General features: G+C 45.5%; 1 protein-coding gene across 13 annotated transcripts in view; it reads right to left on the bottom strand.

Annotated features, from left to right (window-relative positions):
- CIT (citron rho-interacting serine/threonine kinase) overlaps positions 1 to 16,613 on the bottom strand; it is a 111,273-nt gene that overhangs the window by 17,709 nt on the left and 76,951 nt on the right. For 7 of the 13 annotated variants that reach the window (XM_083417524.1, XM_083417525.1, XM_083417528.1 and 4 more), the window contains 13 exons: positions 16,324 to 16,459; positions 14,841 to 14,945; positions 12,963 to 13,103; positions 12,716 to 12,823; positions 11,636 to 11,798; positions 11,208 to 11,372; positions 7,467 to 7,604; positions 4,631 to 4,811; positions 4,332 to 4,423; positions 3,220 to 3,324; positions 2,296 to 2,465; positions 601 to 681; positions 287 to 422 (listed from right to left, as the gene is read on the bottom strand). In XM_083417524.1, the coding sequence (XP_083273650.1) occupies positions 287 to 422; positions 601 to 681; positions 2,296 to 2,465; positions 3,220 to 3,324; positions 4,332 to 4,423; positions 4,631 to 4,811; positions 7,467 to 7,604; positions 11,208 to 11,372; positions 11,636 to 11,798; positions 12,716 to 12,823; positions 12,963 to 13,103; positions 14,841 to 14,945; positions 16,324 to 16,459 (1,721 nt within the window). The remainder of the gene's footprint in view (positions 1 to 286; positions 423 to 600; positions 682 to 2,295; positions 2,466 to 3,219; positions 3,325 to 4,331; positions 4,424 to 4,630; positions 4,812 to 7,466; positions 7,605 to 11,207; positions 11,373 to 11,635; positions 11,799 to 12,715; positions 12,824 to 12,962; positions 13,104 to 14,840; positions 14,946 to 16,323; positions 16,460 to 16,613) is intronic. The other 6 variants (XM_083417516.1, XM_083417526.1, XM_083417523.1 and 3 more) reach the window with 4 other exon arrangements.

Raw genomic sequence — 16,613 nt, 5'->3', positions numbered from 1 at the left:
AGTTACCAAGGTACACACACACGTACACACACACACACACTGCAGTCCTGAGAGTGCAGAAATGCCACACAGAATGTAGCATCAGCCACAAAATCTGCCATCATATAAACTAAGGTTTTTTTTCTCTTTTTCTAAAAGCAAGTTTCTAGCTATTATGGTTGAGGTAAGGTGTGCCTGGAAGAGTGCAGGCAAAGCCCATTGAAGTTTCAGGAGCCTGATGAGGAAACATTCAAGTTGACATATAAGAGTTCCCTTATAGCAGAATACATGGCTTCCCAAACTCTACCTGCTATCATGAGCAGCTTCTCCAGATCCTTGATGAGGTGCACTTGGAAGACGGCACCAATTCCTGGGACATGTGTTAAAGAGTTCTTCAGCACATTCAGGGCATAAAGGCCTTCCTCAGCACCCACTAGGACCACCTACAAAAGGGGTTTATGAAGAGTCAACACACACAGAGAGAAAGGCTACAGGGATGCTATTAAAAACCACCACCACCGAAGGAAGAAATCCCAGAAGGTCCAAAGCTAAATAGGTTCCTTGTTCAGTTTGCTTATTCCCCAGCATGGCAAAGCAAGAGTTGGCAAAATCCTCCATTACCTGGTCACTGAAGGGCAGTGTGCAGTTGATATCCAAACGGTCCTCCCCTTCTAGCTTCAGGAGAGAATTTCCAAGGAGCTTCTGTGCATGAGGGAGAGAAAAGGAGAACTAGCATGGTGCACAGGAACGATACAATGGAAACTTCTTAAACCCACCAATGAAAAGCTGTATTTGCCAAAGACGTCACCGGGAGCAGGCTAAGGCTAAGGATGGCCGAGTCTGAAAGACCACAGTGGCACAATCCTTTCTATCTAACCTAGTCCATTTTGCCATGGGGTGGACACGTGCCAGTAATTCTGCATGGCTACTAACAATAACAACAACCATAATACTAAACAACACAGTGGTACCTCTAGTTGCGGACACGGTCCATTCTGGGGTGCCGTTTGCACCCCAAAAAGTCCGCAACTAGAGCGACGCTTCTGTGCAAGTGCAGAGCGCGATAGAACGCTTTTGCGCATGTGGCGAAACCCGGAAGTATACACTTCCGGATTTGCCGCGTCCGCAAGCTGAAAAGACGCAACATGAACCCATCGCAACACGAAGTATGACTGTACTTTCCCACCTTCTTCACAGAAGCCCATGAGAGAAGAGCCCTCGGGTACAGATCTCGCCCTGTGACAGCAGATCTTCACTCCACAAAGGAAAAAGCAACGCAAGCACATACCTTCTTGCCAGCTCCACAAAACTAGTTGCATGCAAGAGTAGATGCCAGGGTTCCTTTTGCTAAGAATGTAAGAAGAGCCTGTTGGATCAGACCAGTGGCCCATCTGGTCGAGAACCCTGAAAGCGGGCAGTCAGATGCCTATGGGAAGCCTACAGCAACAGTACTCTCTCCCTCCTGCAGTTTCCAGAAACTGGTATTCAGAAGCAGACTTTCTTTGACAGTGGACGGTATTCCATGCTCCTCAAGGGACACATACGCAGCCTCCAATCATACGTCCAGTACCTCTTTGTCCCTCCTCCCATGGATCACACAGGTTCTCTGGTTCTTTCCTTTCCCCACACCCCTAGCAAACTTAAATGTTTGCATTCCGAGAAGGAAAGAAAATATCTTCCTGAATGGCAGAAAGGCCGCCAAATCAGAACTGTGCATTGCTCCTTCAGCTGCAAACCAAAACACCATGTTTCCCCAGGGCTAGATTAAAAGATGCATGCCCAAAGCATGGCGAATATGCTTCCACAGCAGGCTCACCTTTCAAATTGTGTGTGTCTGGGTGCACCTGCAAAACCCAAGCCACACCTTAAAAATATATATTTCCATTTTGATTGCTTGATAAAAGGCCTAGAGTGTTGTGGTCATTAGATTTATTTTGTGCTTTAGGCCCTTGGTCAGAAATGTGATGCAAATGGTGAGTACCTAGGTTAGGGTACGCTGGGTGGTGATGGCTGTAAATTGATGGGAAACAGGAATTGCCTAAATGCAAATAACATTCTGTTTTGGTTAATTAAAACAGCTTGAGTTAAGTTTTAACAAAATCAGATAGTGCCTGTCCAAGAGCTTATTAATCATCCCACATAATTAGTTAGGATGCAGAAAGGGTGGAGATTTACTTACTGAGCAAATGGGATAGAATTCTCCTTGTTTTTGTTTTTTTTCCTTAGAGGACTATGTTAAAAAGGCTAGAAATATCCTTCTTTTTAAAATGAAAGAGGATCATCCCCCACCCCCCAACCTTCAATGTTTTTACTTACAGCATCAGCCTCAGCCTTTTCCCTGGAGACTCTTCCTCCAGCAACTATGGATTCCAGCGCACTGACCCAGCGTTGCTTATCAGGAAAAGTGGGTGTGAGTAAGTAGAGAGTCCGGCCAGGCCAACACGTGGTATGAGGATGAGATTCCAGCTTCAATATATAGGGCACATCTGTTACCAAAAAACACAGACAGAGGTTTAGGAAATGGGGTGGGTGGTGCGTGAATAAAGACCTAGAGGTCAAAAGCGGTTTAGGGCGGAAAAGAAGTTTTCAAGGTATCTTGAGAAAAATGCAATCAGGAACTATGAGCCTCAGAAATCAAGGTCACAGACATTATTATTATTAATAATAATAATAATAATAATAATAACAACAATTTATACACCGCCCATCTGGCTGGGTTTCCCCAGGCACTCTGTGCAACTCTGAACAGAATATTAAAAACACGATAAAACAGCAAACATTAAAAACTTCCCTAAACAGGTCTGCCTTCAGATGTCTTCTAAAAGTCAGATAGTTGTTTATTTCCTTGACATCTGATGGGAGGACATTCCACAGAGCGTACCTTCCTTGCTCTTCCTGTTTACTAAATACTGTTGCCCCTTCAGCATCCAGCCTCTCCTCCCAAACCTTTACCTCTGACCTCTCCTTGGCATCCCACCACCCAATCCCCTGGCCCTGAGCCTTCCTCCTCTGGGGTTTCCCTTGTCCCTGACATCATGGAGCTAGACGAACCAAGTGTCCATTTCGGTATATGGCAGCTTCCTGCATTGTATGGCTCAGGTTTGTAAAAAATTGTAAACTTAAATAACAAATGATAGGACCACACCATTATTTTCTTTAAAAAAGATATCTGAAAAAGCTAAGGTTCTGCCACAGCCAGCTGATGTGTTCACACATCAGATGAAACACAGTTGACCTCACCTGTCTTAGCAGTGTTTAGGAGCTCAGTTGCGCCCACAGCTCCGTGGACGGTCACATCTCCGTCTGGAGGACACAGCTCAAACTCCTCCGAAGGCCTCTGTCCTGCTTTGGCAAAGATATAAGTGGGAGGACAAGAGTGTGAAGGGGGAATGGAAACTTGGAAGACAAAGAAATCAGAGAGAAAAACAGGTGTCTGGGGAGAAGGCACTTCACACGTTAAATTTCACATCATTCTTGAGGGCTGGAACAAAAGTAAGACAAAAGGCCCCTCCAGACGTACTTTTGATTGCGCATTCACAGTGATTTGGGCGCAAAATGCTATCAGGGCAGTCATACACAATTCCACTTTCAATACTGTTTGCACTTGCAGAATGGTGGTTTTTTTTTTGGGGGGGGGGCATCATCACACTGCTTCATTTCCAGCTAATGCGCATCCCTGCTAAAATCAGCATCATCTTTGTCCCGCTTTCATTGCACTATAGGCCCTCTGGGTAGCAATAACGGGATAGCCTTGGGGAAGAATTGCGGAAGAGACTAAAGCGGAACCAATCTGCCGCTAAGGAACTCTCTGCCGTCTCAACAGCATGTTGCCAACTAAACCCACAATAAAGCACCAGCCTGGAGGGGCACTAAGACAACTAGAGCAGACGTTTTCAAATTGCGCTTTGTTCCTAAGGGGCGGGGAGGCTCTGGGTTATCTCAGGGGGGGAGAAGATCAGTAATGGCAGAGAAGCGCCCCTGAAAGATAACGTACCTGTCACTACTGATCTTCTGATCAATGGCTCAGCCACAGAGAAGGTTGGGGGCATGGTCAGTTTGTGTGGCGCAACAGCAATCAGCGCCCCATATGTGCGGCAAATGCAGCCTAGAACGCACTCAGGTTCCTTTGCCAATCGTAGGGGTTATACCGGAGGCGCCCAGTGGCAGCTCCTTGGCGGTCAGATGCAGAAAGGGTTCTCCAAGGGCGAGGCGTTACAAAGAGTGATGTCCTAGAGTATTAAGCCAATCTCCCCACTTCCACAAAGTTCAAAGGTTTTTGTTCAGACAAAGTTATGCATTGAGAGGCCATGTCAGAGGAGACGGGGAAAGCGAGTCAGATGTTAAGAGGTTACCTTCTCTTGCTTCTGTGTCATAAACAAGCACTTTAGTTCCTTCCAGAACTATATACTTCCTGTCCCAGCCCTGCTGCCCACGCTTATTATTTCTGAAAACACAGAAAAAGGACAAAACTGCGTTAGAGGGTTGCGTCAAAGGTTCCCGATTAGCGTGGTCAGCCAACCTCCCGTAGGAGTTTTCACCAGCGAACAAGAGAATCGGCTTCACAGCTACAGTCTACGGAGCGGCTCCTCCGGCGGCGGCAGCACCAGCAGCTCTGGGCAAGCAATTTTAGCGCAGAGACTCACGTTTGTACCTTGGCACCTTCATCCATCCTTCTAGCCGTAAACTGCTGCTTGGCTCTTTCAGCTGCAGACCCGGAGAGTTCAGTTTGTCCCGGCAGAAGGCTTCGGAGAAATGCGTGGCGTATTCGGCAGGCAAGCCACAAGTAGCTGGCAAACAGGTTGAGCACTTTGGATGGCACATCATCTGGCATTCTGGCAGGGGGAGGGTAGAAAGGGAAGAGGGGGAAACCTTATAGAAACATTAGGATTTAAGGGCTATCAAATGTAGTACTATATTAGTTGCTTAGCGGTATACTTGTTGCACAAGAAGCTTCTGCTAATGTAACTGCTGCGCTGGATTTCTTCATTGCTGAACCTTTAAACTCCACTACCTGCTAGTGCAAAGGCTCTTGTGATAGCAGACAATGAATGTTGGATAGAGCCCTGCACTTAAAAACTTCAGGCAAAGGATTTTTCACAAAATCAAAATTGCTTGGACTCAAGTCTGCCCCGACCCAGTATTAAGCTGAAGAATCTCAACTAACTTTCCTATTGAGTATCACCACATGTTCTGGTTCACAACTTCTTGGTGTTAGGTACAGTACATCCATTTTTCCCTTTCTGGTGCCCTATCCAAGCTGCTTTCCAAGGTCTATTGATAACCAATTCCAATACAGTGGTACCTCGGGTTACATACGCTTCAGGTTACAGACTGTGCTAACCCAGAAATAGTGTTTCAGGTTAAGAACTTTGCTTCAGGATAAGAACAGAAATCAGGCTCCGTCGGCACGGCAGCAGCAGGAGGCCCCATTAGCTAAAGTGGTGCTTCAGGTTAAGAACAGTTTCAGGTTAAGTACGGACCTCCGGAACGAATTAAGTACTTAACCCAAGGTACCATTGTACATTCTTTTCCTGCAGCAATTTTTGAAGGGAGTCATGTCAAATACTAATTCATGCTTAATGTAAAACTGTCAGTTTATGAAAGAAAGTTGACTTGTTACTGACATGACTTTAAATCAGGAGTAGCCAACTTGTAGTCCTTCAGAAGTTGAGGACTACAACTCTCATCATCTCTGATCATTGTCCTTGCCGGCAGTGGCTCAACAGAGATGTATAGTGGTACCTCGAAACTTGAATGTAATCTGTTCCAGAAGACCGTCTGGCTTCTGAAATGTTTGAGTTCCGAGGTGCGGCTTCTGACTGGCCAAAACAGCTAGGTTTTTGCACAGCGGAAGCCACGTTGGATGTTTGTGTCCTGAGGAACGTTCAGAAACCGGAGCACTTACTTCTAGGATTTCAGCATTTGGGAGCCAAAACGTTCAAGAACGGAGGCATTAAGAGTTCCAAGGTACCACTGTAGTCCCAAGCCTCTGGAACGTACCATACTGGCTACTCGAGCCTCAGACTGACATAACATACAGCTGAAATCAGATCAGCTGCTTGACAGGAAAGCAGAATCCAGGAATCTGGAGTTACTGTGCCTACATAGGCTGTAGAAAGCTTGCCTTGGGTCGTGTTTAGAGATGGGAAGGCCTGGAAAAAACCGGAAAAATTGGAAAAAACAACCAGGTTTTTTTCCCTAAGCCCCTTTTTTTCCTGGAAAAATACAGCTTTGGAAAAAAAACAGGGGGGAAACTGGTTGCCCCCCCAATTTTTGCCAGTTTTTCCCCAGGCCTTCCGACCTCTAGTCACATTTCATTTTATTATTCTATGGAACAAAAGGTTTGTAAGTTAAACTTATAAACCACACCTTTTAGGCTCCAGTGAAACAACAAGACAACTTACTGGCGCTAAAAATAATATTAAAGAACATTAGTAAAACATTTAATGACAGCAAAACATACTTGATTGCACCCAGAGAGGTCGCTTTGGTACACATGGGAGGCAGCTGTTATGAGCTACTGGTCTCTGCAGCCGCAGCAGGCGCTGTGATTCTCCAGCGGTTTGACTTCCACCCCTGGAGGCGCACTCCATTGTCTTTCAAGACAGATGGATGCCAACAACAAGGCAGCAAGTAAAAGCTAAGAACCTGTTCTGTGCTAGTTGTGAAATGAGTACGTCTGCAGGAGACATGATCAGCTTTGTCCTCCAAGATAAAGCCTGCTTAATAAAGGTCGCCACGGTTTTCCTAAAATGCTTGAAATCCACCCATGTCCCTTTCCCACAAAGCTGAGAACCTTATGGCATTACTGTTGAGGCCTAGGACCCCATTTTGTAGCGAGAGAGAGGAGATGCTGTGCTTTCGGCATCATTTTCCACTGCCTTTTTATTTTGGCACGATAAGTAGAAAAGGATTGACCTAAGGAATACAGGATGAATACTGCTAATTCATGAAGTCTATTAAAAAATAATAATTCATGAAGTCTCTAAAGCAGTTTACGATAATTTTGGTGTGCGGGGTGAGGTGTGTGCTTATTGTGATCTTAGAACAGTAATGAATTAAATTGAGAAATTGTGAATTTGCAGAAAAGCCAACTCCAGATTCCCCAAACTCTGAGGTAAATTTGGGCTGCAGTCTTTGAAGCTGCTCTAGCTAGTGATTAAGAGACTCTGGCTCCAACTGATGGAAATGAGCCCTCACCAGGCATTGGTGTGGCTGTTGCGGTGTTATGGAACGTTTACTAACATTCTAAGGAATTCTTTTTAAATAATAGTATTTTTTTTAATTGCCAGCCTACAAGGCCCAAGGACAAATAGGGCTATATCGGTGAAAACCTTTCTTGAGGCAGAGAGGACAGGAAAGGGAACACAGATAACAAGCTAAATTGGCCAAGAGAACAAAAAATTAGACAATATGGACATAACATTAGGTATTATTACTCTTCCAGTTCGGCCCTGTTACCACCTTTGTTTCCTTGCCATTCTTACCAAGACATTTAGACGCCTGTCGTCCAAAGTGAACCGTATCCAAGCAAACTGCACATTTAGTTGCTCTCATGTTCAGCCCCACATTGAACCGGTGAGGGATATTGTGATGCATCCGTTCTTTCAGACGCCGGTTAAACTCTGGGGGGAAGGAGCAAGTGGCAAAGCACAGTTAAAAGCAGCTCAGCAGCTATCAGCACTTCCTTCTCCCTCGGCTGGTTTGGTTGGTACCTAACTAAAAGGTAAATCTTCCAATCCTCCCTAAGGCACAATATGCATATGCCACCAGCAAGCATATGGCCAGTGGTGGCAAAAGCAGCACACATACTCGGAACTCAACTGGCCAACACATGTGAAAAGGAGACCTTAGGAACGTAAGAAGATGCTTTTTGCTGGTTCAGACTATTTGCCCAATCCTGCTTGGGAGTGGCTTTCTATTGTCACAGGTAAAGGTCCTTCTTGTCCCCAGCAATCTGATGGCTTGAACTGGAGGCTTCGGGAATTGAGCTGGGGACCTGCAGCCAAGGCGCACGCCCTACTACTGAGTTAGCTGCCCCTTTCCATTTCACCAAGCACAGCCACCACCAGCAAGGGTATAGCAAAAGAACGCTTCTGTGAGGCAGAAAAGCAGCCCTTTGATTTAAGTTGAAACAGGCTGCTCCCACCCCTAAGCGCAAATAACTGAATGCGGACGCAGTTGCTTGCTTGTTTAAACAGCGATACCTAATCCGTTTGTTGTTTTTCCAGAGGTTTGGCAGAGAGATCGCGCCAATTCTACAAAAAAATAATGCACTGTGGAAATAAGTGCTAAATGAAAGGGTTTCATGCGGCAACATGGAGTAAGAAAGGATGATGATTTAACAGCAGCGAGACTCAAGCAGCGCTGCTGTTAGCACTCAAGAGATATACTCGGGTTTTGGCAGGAAAGTTAATACGTACCAAGTGCTTAGAGTTGGGGCGCACCGGAGTTTAAAATCACAGGCCAGCCAGTTAATTTTAACTTTTGCAGATGAAAGAACAACTAGCACTTACAGTGCTTGGAGGGTTCAAAGCACGTCACGTAATTATCTCAGCGATCCTGATTATGGTGTAAAGCACAGGAGGCTAACAGTCAGTCAAAGGGCCACACTGCCTTTCTGAAAGGCCCTTGGGGGGCTGAATGCTAGTGGTGAGTGTGGCCACCCCACACTTATGCACACACCATAGCCCCCTCTCTGGGGAGAGAGGTTGCAGAGAAAGGAATAAAACTCTCCTCACTCTTGCTCAGCGGGTATATCACTGGGCTCTCTGACCCCTTGGTTTTCAGACAGGAGAGCCACGGAAATCCTTCTTCTTCTTTGCCAGGAACTCCTTTCTATTACCTGAGCACTTGGAGAGGGATAATCCCCAATGCCACTGGGGGAGTGGGGCAGATAAATTGCACTGGGGCTGGCAAGCCCTTGGAGAAGGTTTGATGGGCCAGATAAGGCCTGTGGTTCATCACCCATGTTATAAGGTATGCCAGAATTATTCCTATATTTTAAATAGGGGGTTGATGCTAAGAGACACGGCTTTTGTAAAAGGCATACGTCATATTCACAACAGATAAGAGGTTTAAGTTGGGGGCCTTTCTCTTGGCTCAACAGTACACAATAGCCCTAGATCTGCAAGGCCTCTAGACCGGGCACAACAGTACACCAGCTCTAGACCACACGACTGAATCACACTGACAAGTACACCAACAGACCTGCAGGGATGGCAGACAAGCCGTACGTACTTCAGACATCAATAAAAGGGAGACAAGCACTGCAGAAGAAACACGGAGAAGTAACACACGCTGGAGAGCTGAAAACTTACGCTGAATGTTGTTTTTTAGGGGGCAAAGCGTTCAAGTCCTAATGGCTAAACAGATCTGGAAAGCTAAAAGAAATCTTAGTGGCATGAGATACTGGAATAGTCACGGATGGGCATGGAAGACAGCCAAGCAGCTGCAGAAGCAGGTTGTCTGAAAAGGCTTCCCGAAAGCCGTGTCACATTATTGGGGGTTTTTGGGGGGCGGGGGGAGAGATGGCTCAGCATTTGAGAAAAGATGGCTCAACAGGAAATTGCCTCCCCTAGGCAAAAGAAGGAGGACCCCAGATTTTCAATGGTTAAATCAGAATAACCCAAGATAATGCCCGAGGGTGCAAGTAGGAGGAACTGCTCACGAAAGAGACTTGGAAGCTGTAGAACGAGTTCGGACCAGAACAGGATATTAGGATAACCGCAGCTGGGTAAGATGGGAAAGCCTCTTATTCAAACTTATCACCAATAATTAGGGGAAAAAACAAATTGTTGGAAGTAGAAAGTTCAATTTTTCAGAAGAAAAAGGCAGTATTGAAAACAATTAAAACAGATCACTATCAAGAGAACAGGGTGGGTCCTAACATGTATCTCAAGTGTCAAAGAGGTGCTCCTTCAGCATATTTCTACCAGGAAGAAACCCTTTCTTTATGTTGTTGTTTCTGTTGGAACTAAAATCTTCTGCTTATTATGTATACAGCTCCATCACGGTATGTGGCACTTTGGAGTAAAGTAAGCATCCTGCAAAGAGGCAGGACCAGCCCCAAATTGCTCAGCATTTCTATATACACTTGAAAGGGAAAGGGAACAGAAGAGTTAAGTCTCCTTCCATGGACAAACTGAGCAGTTCTATACATATTTGCCAAGCATCAAGTCCCTTTGTGTTGAGTGGGGTTTGCTCCCGAGTAAGTGTGCTTATGATTAAAATAAAGAGATCACCCTTACATATAACACTTGTACTTTCAAAGCAGAAAAGCACAGAATTTTCCGCCCCTCCAGCCTACACCTGCCATCATCCCAGCTGATTTGTGTTTCCAAATTGACATTTTTACTATTTCTTTATTATGATCTTCATATTGAGCAGCTCTAAAGCCTACCCCAGGCCCTGCTACCAAGTCTCTCTTAATAGGGAAATGCATTAGACCGAGCCTGGCACCTCCTACGTGCAAATAATTTTGGTGTGTGACAAAGCGACGAGGGTCCTTGAAATGAAAAGAAGAAGAAAAAACTTTTCGTTTTCTCTGGAACTTGTAGTTTGCAGAATGAATCTTATAGCAGCCTTTATTTTAAGAAGACTCTATTTGTTCTCTCCCTTTCAACCGATTTCCATTTAAGTTATTTGTTGCTTGGTCAAGTCAGACTTTTAGGTTGAAGAATAATATAAAAAGAATAATTATGAAGGCTTGGGTCACGATAGAAGAGGAAGTGATTGGGACGGGGGGACATTTTCATGGGGATATATATATATATATTTCTCTCCCTAACAAGTCTCCAAGCCTCCCGATTCCCTTAAGGTTGCCAAACTCATTGCGAGAAGCAAAGCTACAGGGAACCAGGCAGAGGGCCTTCTCGGTAGTGGCGCCCACCCTGTGGAACGCCCTCCCATCAGATGTCAAAGCGATAAATAATACCTGACATTTAGAAGACATCTTAAGGCAGCCCTGTTCAGGGAAGTTTTTAATCTGTGATATTTTACTGTATTTTTTGTTTCTATGGAAGCCGCCCAGAGTGGCTGGGGAAACCCAGCCAGATGGGCGGGGTACAAATAATAAATTATTATTGTTGTTGTTGTTGTTATTATTATTATTATTATTAACTCATGGATATGCTTGGTTAGAATGTGCATAGATGAAAGGAGGGTGTTGAGCTGAATCAAGGGATAGGGACTCTTCCCATACCCAACCCGCCCCCTCGAAGCCTTACCCTCTGGTGTGGAAGACTCCTTTCTGCGGCTTGAGGGAGGAGCAAGCAGACTGATGGGCGTGGGCTGGTGTTCTGGTGACCGGACTATGGCAGACATGATGATCTGCTGCCTGGCCGTGGCAGGAGTGGATGGGTGAGGGTGGTCTGTAATTTTCCTATGGGCAGCTACAGATACACATAAATAGTTAGTCAACTCCTCCCCGGCACGAGGAGCAGCCGTGGTTCTAAGGCAGCCTTAAGAGATACAGCCTGCAGCAAAGGTGTTGCTCTATTGGATCCTCAACAGCAAACAGGGGGAAAGGGGGGAGAGGATGGGGGGGGCGGAGAGAAAAACATTTCACTGCTACAGAAAACACAAAAATATGAGACACGCGTTTGGACTCAAAACGGCCCTTCTCTCCAGATGCAACTTTTCAGTAGCCCCCTACCTTCCTCTCGAGCAGATCTGAGCTCGATGCGGGTTTTCTGAAGGGCCTCCTCCAGCTCAGCCGAACGGGCCTTCTCCTTCTCCAGCGCCACCTTCAGCTCATTGTACTGCAGAGGAACCTGTGTGGGTAAACAAGGGTCCTCTTTCCGTCGACTAAACAGGCCCTAGCAACAGAAACACACAGACAGCTCCTAACTCCTAGTAAGTGATGGTTTAAACTAGGGGAAGGGAAACCTCACTAACTGCAGACCAGAGGGTCTGATGGTATTCCTCATCTCAATAAAGAAAGAGGTTAAGGTGTGGCAGCGGGGAGAAGCTCTCCCCCACTCAAATTGTTTTTGAGAAGCTTATCCGGGCAATTGCTAACATTTTCCATCTAGCTCGATGGAGAATTCTGTGGAGGGGGGGCATCCAACTGGCGCTAAAAGCTGAAGTCGCTTAGTGGCACGGTTGTTCCACCGGTGAAATGTTTTGCACCAGGGGAACATCACTGTGCAAGGGAATGCATGAGCAGGCTGCTGGTAACTTTATTTCACAATAGATTGAGCAATCTGTTGTGCGGAATTGCGTCAGCGGATGGATAAAGCTGCACACAGCCCTCCCATCTCCACTGCCGCCTCATCTCTGTCTAAGAGCTTGCTAGTAACAAAGGCGACACCCGGCCGTGATGAACCTGAACAGCCACTCCTGCCCTTATTTGCAAACATTTATTTCCACGGTTTGTGCTCACGTTTCGGCATAAAAGCAGGGAAAGTGTGGACTTTCCCCAAATTGTTCCAAGTGGGTTCGCTCAGAGAAGAAAGAGCAAAATACTCCACCGTCATGAGCCGAAACTGTCTTTACAGCATCCTCTTATAGCTTGGGCATGTTTTTCCTTCAGGTTATGGCTTAATATCAAGACACCGCAGCTAATCATTTAGGCCAGGTTCCAAAGAAAAGACTTCAGGCACACGCAGGGGGCTTGCGCACACCCAGCAGGATTCTGGGGCACACGGAACTAGCTGCAAGTGTTCTTTGGACTCCAGCCTTAGGTTTATTTATTTTTTAAACACCATGTGTAACAAACCGCCTGATTCCTCACCTTTTTCTTTTTGGCTGGCTGGTCCATCTTTGCTTGCAGAAAGTCAATGAGCTTGGTTTGTTGTGAAATGGTGCCCTCCATTTTCACCTTTTCATGGGAATAGAGAACCTTTGAAGTACAAATAAAAAGGATGAAAAGGAAAGATCGGGAAAAAACCATATATTGTGACACATGTCCATGCAGACAGCAAAACAATCCCAGTGGAGGATGTGTGAAATCCAGAGCATAAGGCATTGTCTCTTCTCACCTGGATATTTTCTAGCTGGTACTCCAGGTCACTTCTCTCAGTCTTCAGAAGATCTGCCCTGTCCAAAGCCTCTTGCAGGCCTTGAGTCAGGCGGAATATGTGATTTTTCTGTAGATCCATTTGTTGCTGCAGCTTTGCTTGCTGTTGGTAAGAAGGAGAAATCCAGATTCTTTAAGTCAGGGGTGGTGAACTTCAGACTGGGGAGGGCAGGTGTCGAATGTGGCCCTCCAGGCCTCTCTATATGGCCCTCAGGAGTCTTCCCAGGCCACCTAGCCAGGTCACACACCTACTGCATGAAGGTTAAATTTACATTCATTTGCCCGCCCACTTTTGCTTCTGGCCCCACCCACCACTGATATTGGGCCTTTGGAAGAGGTTGCTCAGAAGGGAATACGACCCTCAAGGGGAAAAGGAAAGAACCCTCAAGGAGGTTTACAAAAGGAATAAAGCAGTAAAATTATCAATAAGAACAGTTACAGCAGCTCCATTAAAATATTCAATAATTAAAATCAGCAATAAGCTGAAAACAGGTCAAAACACTTTCCAACATCCTACTTATCTGGGTAAGCTTGTCTAAGCAAAAATGCTTTGAGCAGGTGCCTAAAGTACAGTGAAGGTACCTGCCTGGTGTCAACAGGCAGGGAGTTCCAACGTGTGTGGGTGCTGCCACACTAACAGATCAATTTCTTAAAAGTGCAGAAGTAGTATTAGTGTCACTTCTGCAGATTAAAGTGGTCGAGTGGGTATATAAATGGGGGGAGATGAGTTCAGTGGCTTTTGTAGTGGCTTGATCTCCCTTCCCTGAGACCAGAAACGTTTGCAAAATACTAAAAAAACTTTCAGAAAAAATATGCATGAAGTATTATTGGATGTGGAACATGGGCTTTTGTGGTGCAGGAGTATTCGAAGACATTCATCTACCCTTTCCTTGTCCACAATGATGAAAGAGAGTCAAAAATTCAAAAATCTATGAAGAAGTCATTGAAAACAAATTGTGCAGATCAAGTAGAGTGTATCTATGCAGCATTTAGTTAGTGGAGAAAATATATTCCTATTAGAGGATCTGGTAATATTCCAGTGTTCTAAATCCCTTTTGGCCTTAAAACTATGCCCATGCAGTCTGCATTTTAAATAGAATCCTCTGCTTTTCCAAACGCGCAAAAAAAAATCTAAAGGCTGATATATAGAAAAGGTCAAGGTGGTTGTGACTCGGCAATAGAGTATTATTAACTGGCATAAATACACAGCAGTGTCATTTTATTTGCCTTTCCAGTGGCAGACTTCTTTATTAAGGAAGAGAGGGGAGGCAACACTGGGGAGTTAAAATAAGCTTCCAAGCCTCCTCCAAGATCTTAACCTCAAAACCTAACAGTGCAACTCTCTACATGTCTACTCATAAGCAAAACCCAATGAGTTTCATAGGATCTACTTCCAGGGAGGTGTATACAGCCTAAAACAGTTATGCATCGCTATCTGGGATGGCTTCTCTCAAAAAATATTAGGAGCTGAAGTTTGGTGAGATGTTGAGAATGCCCTGCTAAGTAACCCAATGCTGCATCTCCCAGCCACCATCAGAGAATTTCAGAATACAGACTGAAGGCAAATGACAAACAGCACCTTATATGAAGCTAAGTGAGCCTGGGATTGATCAGTGCCTGTATGGCTGACTACCTGGGGACCACTATGATGAACGCAAAGCATGATATAACAGCAAGCAAATATGTGCATGCATAAAAATTGTAATTCCCAGGGAAGATGGAGTTATTATTAAACCAGTAAAGTCTGTGGTGTAAAATACCCGCTGTGTGAAGCTGGGTGACTTCATAATCTCTCCCAATACGGATGAATGGCATCTCATTATGAGTTGAGTATTATTACCTCTTCCAGAAGCCTCTGCTTGAGTTCACGCTCCGTCTCAAGCTTCTGTTGCAGGCTACGCGCGTTCATCTCCAGCATAGCATGCTTCTTCTCCAAATCATTAAGCTAGATAGAACAGATACGCTGACATTAACACTTCCTTCCCCACTGGGAACAAACTGATCCTTATTTTTAAAGGATCTCCATCATTTTTCTTATCTTCCAACAGGCCTACAAAGCTGCCTTTTACAGTGGTACCTCGGTTGTCGAACGGCTTGGCTCCCGAAAGCCACAAACCCAGAAGTGAGTGTTCCGGTTTGCGAACGTTTTTTGGAAGCAGAACGTCCAACGCGACTTCCGCTTGAGCGCAGGAAGCGCCTGCAGCCAGTCAGAAGCAGCGCTTTGGTTTTCGAACAGTTCCGAGAGTCGAATGGACTCCCGGAACGGATTTAGTACGACAACCAAGGTACCACTGTACAGAGTCAGACCATCAAGTCCATTTAGCGGGGCATTATCTATCTTAGCTGGCAACAGTTCTCCAGGGTTTCAGGTAGGGAGTCTTTTTCACAGCCATACCTGAAGATGGCAGGAACTGTACCTGGGACCTTTGGCCTGCAAGGTGAATGCTCCAACCACTGAGCTATGGTCCTCCCCTTTGCTCCTTCAGCTCTACCACACTCAGCTGCCCGAAAGTCTCCTACTTTCTTAGAGGACTCCACCCTTTCTCCCTTGCTGACCTGTTTAACTCCCTCTGGGAACACCTAAGCACCTTCATTTCTCACTTCCACTGAATAGCTTTACAAGAGGATCAGACAAATTCATGGAGGTTAAGGCTATCAATGGCTACTAGCCGTGATGGCTATGCTCTGCCTCCACGGCTGGAGGCAGCAACGCTTCTGAATATCACTTCCTGAGATTCACAGGAGGAGAGAGGGCTCTTGTGCTCAGGTCCTGCTTGCATGTCTTTGACAGGCATCTGGTCAGCCACTGTGAGGAGGCTGGACTAGACGGGCCACTGGCTGATCCAGCAGGCTCTTCTTATGATCTTATGTTTCATCTTTTCTAGGAGGCCTCCAGCTTAATACAACTTCACTGCCTGGCAGATGGCCTTCTTATTAAACTTCTACAGCCAAGATCACCTCCCTAGACATTCAGTTCCACCCTCAAGCGGCTCCTATGTCCCCTTCCTTCTGCTGCCCACTCCCCACCTCTTTAAATTTTAGACTATAAGCTCCATGCAGGCAGGGACATGTCTCTACTCTACAAAACGTATTATATATTCAATGCAACGTATCAAAGAAACAGTAACTGTCACACATGAAAAGAGCGATTTGCATTCATTGCATCTAAGCCAAATTAAGGTGAACTCTGGCCAGACTTTTGGCATTTCAGAGCCGTAATTATAACATGCTAAAATATTTTTTGGCTGTGATGTAGCCTCTGGAACAACTGATTTTGACAACGCTGTATGATGGAAAGGTGCTTAAAAAACCAACTAACTAACCTTGTCAGAAAGGCTCTCAGCCTTGAGTTTTTGCTCCTTTAACGCTTGCTGGAGAGCCAAGATTTCTGCTTTATGTTCTTTCACAGCAAGCTCTACCACCTGACGGGATTCAGTGATGCGCTGATCTGCTCGCACCCTGCATGAAAAACAAGAAATACGTTTTCTTAAAGACTCCTTTCCTGGGAACAGATTTCTTCCAAGGATCCCATGGTATCAGATGGGATCAATGGGTAGGAACTGTTCCAAACGCCTGCTTTAAAGAAAGCCATCATTATATGGTGCTCCCCGTT

This window comes from Podarcis tiliguerta (assembly GCF_965153285.1).
Source record: "Podarcis tiliguerta genome assembly, chromosome: 16".
NCBI classification, from domain to species: domain Eukaryota; kingdom Metazoa; phylum Chordata; class Lepidosauria; order Squamata; family Lacertidae; genus Podarcis; species Podarcis tiliguerta.
The sequence above is the reverse complement of the archived record's forward strand: the minus strand, read 5'-3'. Positions and strand labels throughout refer to the sequence as shown.